Source organism: Cynara cardunculus (assembly GCF_001531365.2).
Source record: "Cynara cardunculus var. scolymus isolate 2C chromosome LG 1, CcrdV1, whole genome shotgun sequence".
In the NCBI taxonomy this organism is placed as follows: domain Eukaryota; kingdom Viridiplantae; phylum Streptophyta; class Magnoliopsida; order Asterales; family Asteraceae; genus Cynara; species Cynara cardunculus.
In genome coordinates this window covers 13,390,140-13,399,858 of record NC_037528.1, presented here as the reverse complement: position 1 = coordinate 13,399,858, position 9,719 = coordinate 13,390,140, and the positions used below count along the sequence as shown (strand labels likewise).

The 9,719-nt window shown below is 32.5% G+C and overlaps 1 protein-coding gene across 1 annotated transcript; it reads left to right on the top strand.

The window, feature by feature from the left end:
- The first annotated feature begins 2,817 nt into the window (after nt 1–2,817).
- On the top strand, nt 2,818–4,943 carry LOC112521486 (cyclin-dependent kinase inhibitor 7-like). The gene is made up of 4 exons (XM_025130379.1): nt 2,818–3,370; nt 3,530–3,588; nt 3,804–3,989; nt 4,063–4,943. The coding sequence occupies exons 1-4, from the start codon at nt 3,068–3,070 to the stop codon at nt 4,136–4,138; spliced, it is 624 nt and encodes a 207-aa protein (XP_024986147.1). The 5' UTR covers nt 2,818–3,067; the 3' UTR covers nt 4,139–4,943.
- The last annotated feature ends 4,776 nt before the right edge of the window (nt 4,944–9,719 follow it).

Here is a 9,719-nt window from a genome sequence, read left to right as displayed (position 1 = left end):
GTTTTTGGTCGCTAACAGCATCACTTTCTTTGTTGATGACTATAGGAATAGATAATGAACATCATGTTTCTAATATGTAAACTCTTGCAGATCCATTTGAAGTTTATAGGGTACTGAGAATTGTGAACTCCAGTCCACATTTATAAGTTGTTCGCTCTTTCTACAACTTAAAACTTTGGCAACTACTTCATGATGTCTTATGGGAATGCACATGCTCAGACAATATCTGGAAATCATTTGAAATGTAATAGGATGTTACTCATTTTAATTGAGTTTTGAAAGATGTAACACGAGGTCAAATTAAGTCTCATTCGAAAGTCTACTGCAAATATATTTTGGGTAGACGAATTTTTTTTGTAATTTTATGTCATGTATTATTTTGTAATTTTTAATCATTTTGAATATAAAATGAATTGCATTAGGAGTGCTCCAAAAGTTTTATCTAAAACAGGGCCCTTTCAATGCTTGTAATTTTTTTTGGATATTTAGCCTTTAGAAAGGATTGATGAGAAGATTTATTGTTGAGCAGGGTTGTGTTGTTACTCTGAATCTTATTCATTACAACCATATTTACAATAGCAAAAAGGTTTGTTTATATACACAATTTATATAAGAGATTTGTTTTTTAATGAATAATTGTAGAAGTTACTAAAATTAATATTTTGGATGGATGTATATTTGAATCTAAATTAGGTACAACTGCAGTAGGATTTATTACATCTAGATAGAAGTTGATTTCTCAAAATTGAATAAATCTGAATGAGTTTTTTACATCCCGTCGCATTGCACGGGTACACAACTAGTTATCTATAGTTAGTTACATGAATTTAAACATAAAGTTTTAATAAGTTATATTAACACAAATTTATTTGTAATCTTGAATTATTTAATATCTATTAATAAACAATATTTTATAAAAAATGATTTTTAAACTTTTTTATCAAATACTTTATAATATAATAATATTTTTTTAACAAATTAATATATTTATGATAAAATCAACTACATGTAGACTTTTTCCCATGATACTATGCAAAAAGTTGGTAGATAAAGTAAGTTTTCCCAGGGACAATATGGTAATTGTAGAATAAAACTTGTTGAAAACGAAATCCTAACAAAATGAGATTCGATGAAAATGTATACGTGTGACTATAAGCGCACGATAAGTGGCATCAGGTACGGCATGAATCCTCCCGCATTCCATTGGGATGTTTACCGGCTATCACCGGTGAACGTGAACACGTGGCACCATCTAACGACGAGCAGAAACTTAAAACGTAAGTAGTATACAACACTAGTATAAACCTTAAAACTAAATTAAAGAATAAAAATATATATTTAATTATAATATTAACTTAAATAACATAGATTATCCTAAGAATACAAATTATAATAAGAAGGTGAGAACAGAATATTGCATTGCTAACCGTACCAATTTAATCGGTACCAACTAAATTGGTACTGATTAAATTGGTTCGTATCATAATACTAACTTCATAAAGAATCCACGTTTCAAGTTTTCATCGTTCAACAACCATACAACCACACAGTCCACACCTTTATACGAATATACGACCACACAAATATGCAATCGATCTCGATCCTCATTCCTCGGTACCGCTACTCTTGAGGTTTGATTTTTGACTGTGATTTAATTATATTATCTTATTTCTATATGGAACTACATATATATATATATATATATATATATATATATATATATGTAATCTACCAATCTGTGTGTGTTGGCATTTTAAGTTTGTAACCTTATTGATTTAGGGGGTGTTTGGGATTGCTTATTTAAAACAACTTATGTTTTTTTTTTTTGTAAAARTGCTTATTAACTTATGTGGTGTCAAACCGGAGTTTTGTAAAAAGTGTTTGGATTAACTTATAGCAGTACCAAAAAGCAATAAGCTGATAAGTTGTGTTTTAGTGTTTGGTAAATTTTGCTTATATATGTAAAATGGCCAAAAAGGACAATCTTCCATATTATTGACTTGTTAACTTATTTGATTTTTTAACATGTAAAAATTTATTTTTTATCATTTATAATAATATACTTGACACAAATTTATATCAATAAGATTAATAATTAACAAACATTAATAAAACAACGTTAAAATGGTAAACTGGTAATAAGCAGTTTTTCATAAGTCGGGAAGGTTTAACTTATCAAAAACTGCTTATTACCGGTTTGACACCGGTATAAGCAGTTTTATTTTTTTTCATCCAAACACTAGCTTTTAACTTATCACCATTACCAGACTGAAATAAGTCAAAAAACAACAAAAATAAGCAATCCCAAACACCCCCTTAGTTACTTATGTTAATGAATTTCAAATTTTACCTTTTTAACTTTTGAGATCTTGATATAAAACCGTACCAACGTGTACCAATCGAGAAAAATTGATACCAATTTAGTTGGTTGCTACACGGTATTGAGGAAAGAAAAAAACGTCGTACCATATTCACCACCACCTTTATCTACATTAAACCATTTTATTTACTTTTTTTTATTATAATTACTGAAAGTTTAACAAATTCGAAAGTGATTAAAACTACATAAATATTATAAAATTGATTTTAAAAAAATTTATTAAAAAAATTTGATTGTAGTTGAAAGTAATCAAGGTAGTTAAATTTACTGTCCAAGAAAACAAAGTTAAATTAAAAAGATAACTCATCCAAAAAACTGAATATTTTTACCGTAACTCATATCTCAATTAAATTTGGTAGCATAAATGTGAATCTGGAATGAGTGTGAAATAAAGAATATCAATTAACGGAAGGTGTGGGGGACGGAGGTAGGGAGAGGGTGTGTGTGTGCGCGTGAAAGTGAGGACCACACGAGTGATAAGAAGCTATCAATTAACGGAATCCCTGGCATTAGCCGTGTCGCCGTCGTCATCGTCTCCATTCTCCCAAGAGGAAAACAACAGGAAAACCACAGGTGATTTTCTTCTAAAATTGAACAACTGACGTACCAGCGGATCATACGTAAAATGAGGAATGTAAGTAGGTACGGGAGTGGAGTGTAGGATTTTCAGTTGGTGTGGTTGTGGTAATGGAGTTTACACAGGTAGGAGTCAGGACTAGAGCTCGGGCCATGCCGATTGTGGGAGAGGAGGCCGCTGATAATTTGGGAGCAGTGAAGAGAAGGAAGATCGGTAATGGAAAATTGAGGTCGCCTTCGTCGACGTTTGTGCAAACTAATACTTTTGTTCGCGAGAATTACGTCAACTCGGCACCGGAACAAGATCTAGATGATTCTGGAGATTCATCCGCAAGCCTTAGATCCAGTGGCGTTCCAGCGTCTTGTTGCTCTAGTACCGGATCAACGGAGAAGCTGAAAGTTTCAGATCTGGAGGTAATGTATGAAGAGTCTTCTTTATTCTGAGTAATTAGACTGTTTCAATCGCTCATGTTTAGTTATCCTCATATCTTTGCTGTCTGTATTCATCACATCAAGTTCTTATTTGATTTAACAGTTTCGAATATTGATTGTTTTTCCGTTTCGATTTTGCAGGAGGAAAGTCATGTTGAAATTGAAACCGTTGCGAGATATAAATTAGACAGAAGTGAAAGGTTTTCAATTAATGACTATTCAATGTGCTCATTTATGTATATATGTTTCAACCTTTTACTTTCATTTTTATTCTTTCAAATTTTGAAAAAGGAATATAAGTGAATCAAAACGTCGCCCGTGATAACTTCCCGTGGAACAATCTAAACCTGAAACTAGCTCGGCTCGCTTCCTCCCACCTCTCTCTTCTTTTGACTTTGATGGCTCGTTCTTTCAGCATACCGTCGAGCGAGTTTAAGGCGAAATTAGGTGAACTGGACTCAACTACAGTAAAGCAGTCGTCGTCGGTAATGATTAATTCTCGCCGTACAGTGCTGCCGGCCGAGAAGATGCCACCTGCAGCAGAACTCGAAGAATTTTTTGCGGCTGCACAGAAAGACCTCCACAAACGTTTTAGAGATAAGTGAGTAAAATATAATTAAGCTATTTACTCCAAGAAAATCAAATACAATTAGCTGAAATGCTGTCATTTGCAGGTATAATTACGACATTGTAAATGATATTCCTTTGAAAGGTCGGTTCGAGTGGATTCAACTAAAGCCACAAAAATGAAGATGAAGATGATCAATGAATAATAAAACACGACTGTTTTGAAGAATTATTTCTCCAAAATTCAGAAACAAAGGTCGAAGATTACAGTTTTTATTTCTAACTTAAGATCTATGTTCACAACTAGCAATTAAGCTAGTTAGGTTTAATTCTAATTTTAAATTCCTCCACTCAAGATCTGATTTATGATGGTATATGTCACTGTGCGTCCTGAAGTACGGTCGGAGACCGACTGGAATTGAAGAAAATTTTCTGGTTACCGACAGTCCCGAACCTAAAACGAAGAAGGAAGAGCAGTAAAAAATATGATTTGGCGTGGTTAATTGGTAGGTAGTCGCTTAGATTTTATTTAATTTTTAATTACTTTTGCGTAATTTTACCGTGATCTCTTCCTGTTGAATGTAAACTGGAATTAATCGAGATTATTAGTGAAATAAACTAGGCATGCACAGCACATTTAAATTGATAATTTATTTAAAAAGGAGTACACCGTTTACGCAATGGAGAGGAGGAATCAGGAATGGAAGGGGTGGTGGTTTTGCAGATGCCGGAGTTGGGAGTTGCAGGTGAATGGACAAGTTAAGAATACAACTGACGCCTTGCCGTGTAAGCTACGAACACGTGTTTGAATGCCGGAAAGCATATGCTGACTCTCATGTGGATTCTCTCCGTGGTTGAGAGAAAGAGAGAGAGAGAGAGAGAATGTGTTTTAAGTACATGTCATCTAGGTCGATGTCTAGCAATTTGAATTTTACATAATAAATTAGATTTCTAGGTGCTAACCTTCTCAATTAGTATCTAATAACGTTTGTAACTGAGTTGTTGGTTAATGCAACTAAACTATGCATAACTAAATGATTATTAACAACCACAAAGTTGGTAAACGATTGGTTTGAGTTTGGCTCTACAGATCAAGGTAAAAATTTAAGAAAAAATAAAAATCCTCTTATGGCCACGGATGTTCAAATGCGATGACTCCGGGCTATCTACAAAACAGATAGTCGCTCTGGGATTAATCGGCTCGCATAGCAGGTTGAATGTCCAGGTTAATAAAAAAAATGATTATTAACCAAATTCTTACGTGGTTACCCGTTGGAAACCCCATCCTTATCTTATTTGATAACATTTTTTACCATAAAATTGAATCGTTGATAAATGTATATCTCAACTAACTGCTTCTTATCGGGTAAAATTTCTTATCTTTGTCATATTTATTCGATAAGACAAGTCTAATATATACGTTTGATAAACCAACCCCTAATTCTGTGTAAAATGCTGGACGAGAAACCCATATAACACTAGTTGCACAATGATGTTATGAAACAGCCAATATAATTAAGAGAGTGAGGCACTAAGGATAATAAAACAATAATAGGATGCAATTTTTAATGTAAAATTCAGGTATTACGATGAGGAAGCCATGACGTCTTTTAAGACGTGGTTTAAAGCGGTAAATCTGTATATAATATATATATAAGGTTTACTTTGCAAACCATGTTATTTGTACAAACCGTACAAACTTCATTCAACCAATCATAATTTTTCATTTTTTTGTAATTATGAGGGATTGATTAATCATTTTTATTGTGGAGAGTATTAATTATGGAGATTATCATCTTCATTAGGGGTGTGCAGGAAATTAACCGATCCAATTGGAACCGACTAATCGAATTAGAACCGACTGACCATAATTGGATACCCAATTGTAATTGGTTCGGATCGAATTGACATTTTCAACATCTAATTTGGATCGGCCGGTTCTCGGATGGCAGCCTAGAACCGACCAAAACCGAGTCGAACCGAACCGATCAACATACCATCCAGTTGTCCATTCAATCATAAGCGGGAAACCCATCAAAAAACGACAATTGTTCGTGGAGGTTTCCATAGAAAGACCCCTTGGTTCTGGCAAACGGATCACAATTACAGTACTTGGGAGCATACCGATGGAATGAGCGAAATACGAACAGTTAACATAATATAGATCTTAAGTTGTAACTTGATCATGAGCGAATTTGTTGATGTTGCACCCATCAAGTATGGAAAGTGCCAAACATTGGGAACTACCCCGTGGAGGAGTTAAGAACAAGAATAAGAAAAAGCGAGAACCACTTAAATGGAGGAAAAGTTGTGATCTTACTCTCTAACTTGGGATATTAAGTAAAATAACATCAGTCATTGGCAAAGCATGAATGAGCCCTGAGTTGTGGCTTCTTGTTCATCTTTCACTATCTGACTTTTCATTTCAGGTTCTCTTCTCGTAGTCTTCCATGACCCATTCCTCTAGAAATTTTTAATAACCTAATAAGAGATCGATTATGTGTATCATCGCATAATCGATTTTCTTTATCCAACTATCATCCAATTAATTTATTTTTCAAATCGCTGAAATTGAAATTTGTTTTATGTGAGGCTTTGAATTTTTTACTTCCCTTGTGTTGGTTTTAACACATATTGAAAATAATTAATTAATTTGTATCATTATTAGATAATTGGATTGAATTAACACACTGGATGCATCCGATCCCATCGGATCATCCATTGAATATCCAATAAAAGCATCCAACGGATGAAACTGAATCGATCCATTCATCCATTGAATTTGATTTGGATCGGTTATCCAATGTTAATCGGATTTGATCGGTTGGCAAAATCCAACATCCTATGGATGATTGTATCAATTCGGTTTTTCCTCACATCCAATGGATGTCAACCGATGGACAAACCTAATCTTTAATATATTAATTTTAAAGAAATACATGAAAGCTTCAAATCCATCCTACAGCCATGCATTAAAGTACTCTTAAAAAAACCGCACACGAATTCATATAATCGCAAAGATAGAATTTTTTTTTGTTAATTTCGAAATCATTAAAAACAGAAAATCATAATCCCATGATCGAGGCTTTAAACCCTTCCTTGTTTCGTGGTTTTGTTTTTGTTTTATTGATAAATTTGACATCAAAATATACAGAGTTTACAAAAATAATATCAAATATACAAAGTATTTGATCCATATAAACTATAAAGTTATATTTACATTTAATCTCATTCAAATTTCTCCCTACGCCTTATAACGCTATATCCCTTGTAACGCCATATCAAGCCATAATGCATTATGGCGTGCTGTAACAAGCCATAACGAGCTCCACGCCTTATATCCATGCCAAGGGAGTTAACGTGGCGGCAAGGTAGCGCCTCGGTGCCATAACGTGTTTTTTAGAACATTGAGTTTAACTATCAACGTAAATACGAAATAGTGTACATCTACACATAGAGAAGGAGGCTTTGTATATTGAATCATTTAGCAACAAAAAAAATCATTTTTAAAGAACATGAATGAAGTAGAACGATAGGGCAAACAAAGTGGGAGTCATGCACATTAAAACTCTTTGGTTGTGTTTTGCGTGCAATTTCTCTGGTCTTCTGATGATTTATGCTATTTATCCAAATGATTAGCTTCAAGTTGTGCACATAAACATATGTTACTTACCCCTATCTCTTTATGCACGTAACTCGGATGCAACTCACACCTTTTATATCACGAGTTCACTTCCCACGTAATTGTAAGCGACCTGATGTCGCATGCACAAACATAAACATGTAGTTTTTCTATAGTTGATAACAAAATTACTGTATCAAATTTTATTTGTACCTTATCCTACTGGTTTAATATTTGTTTTACGTTGTTTAAAAGAAGATCAATACTTTTACACACATCTTCAAATGTTTAAACATATTAAATAAACAAATGGTTAATAATATGTGGTTGTTGATTTATAACATTTGATTGATTTAATATAGTGTTTTTTTTTGTTTTGTTTACAAAAATAAGACTAGTCGTTTTCAAAGTGGTAAAAGATATTAAACAAGTCAAGAAAATTTTCTGTTTCCATTTTTTGTGTTTTTTTTTTGTCATGGAGTACATGATAATTGCAATACATATCTTATTTAATTTTCCAGCTTGGACTACAATACTTGTAATATGTATTTTATTTAATTTGATATTAATATGTAGACTTGAGATCATGTAAAACAAGACTGTGTTTGTAAGACTGTTTGAGACATGTATTTTATAAAATGTTTTATGAAAAAGCTCATAACAACGCAGAAAAAAAAAAGTAAAACAAACTATTGTGAAAAAAAATTTAAAAAGTAAAATCATGTGTTAAAAGAACACATACCATAATGCGCATGAGCGTATCAAGATGCCATGGCATGCACCTTGCTTTTCATAGCCACCACGGGGGTTAACAGGGCGTCGAATGTGTGCCTCGCACCATGCCAATTGTTATGGTCCACCTTACAAAAGTAACGAGCTTCACATGTTTATCACTTACAATGAAATAATTAAGATGCATGCTATCTTTATTCAAGGTATTGCTATCCTATGTGATTTGTGAACACAGTTTAGGGTCGTGTATGTGATCGTGACCAAGTATTTTTTTGCCTTCCGGATCCTTCAAAAGCGATATGTTGACATTGTGTGGCTACATCGTGAATACTTTTGTATCTAAGCTGAAATTTCATATGCGATCATGGCTAGCATAGCCTAGGTCGCTAGGTGGTGTGCTTGTGTCGATTTATTTTGAGTAGCATTCAAATTTCAAGAAAAGAGTATATAATATGCGATTTGATGTATATTTTAATAAATTATTTTGGGTATGAATAAAATAAGACTTAATAACAATAATATTATGACATAAAAGAATATTTGTGAATCTATACTATATTATAAAGCATTTGATAAAAATTATTAAAAACAATTTTTTATGCATGAAGTACTGTATATTAATCTATATTACTTAAAATTCAATATTACAAATAAATTATGCATAAATACAACTTATTAAAAATTCATGTTTGAATTCGTGTAACTAGCTGCAGATAAACATAATCAAATAGAAGATAAATACTTCATTTTAAAATCTAAAAAATAATTAAGATATTATCGAGTTCTAACAAAATAATTAATTATTATTTTTATAAAAAAATTATATTATTAATTGTGAGATTAGTGAGGTCTTATGTAAGTTACTCATTTTAAATTAATTGTTTAATGATTTACTTATCACAGAATCGTGATTTGGTAATTTTGTAAAAAAAACACTATTATATTTAATGTTACACTCTCCCTCTCTCCCTCATAATTTGAAAACCCTAAACCACATCCGTTCTTTTTCTATAAGACGTCAGATTCGACAACAAAAATCTGGCAACGACACACAGATGTGTTTACCATAATACCATTGTCTCCGTCATGTAGTGACGCATTTAGAAGAAGCCGGCCGGCAATGGCATTGCATGAAACAAAAATTGGCTAATTAAATGAAGATGATAATAAGTAATGATAGGAATTAATTAATTAGTTAAAAGTTGGATTGGAAGGAATATTTGTTGGGTGAATGATTAGGAGAAAAGCAGCACGTGGGTGTGAAGATCCCATCTCTTTCACATTCTCATTCTCATTTTCATTCCCACTTTTCTTTATGAATTTAAATGATTAATAATGTTTTAAATACTTTTATTCAATTATTTATTTAGGTTATGTTTAGTAAATTACTTGAAATATATAGTTAATAAG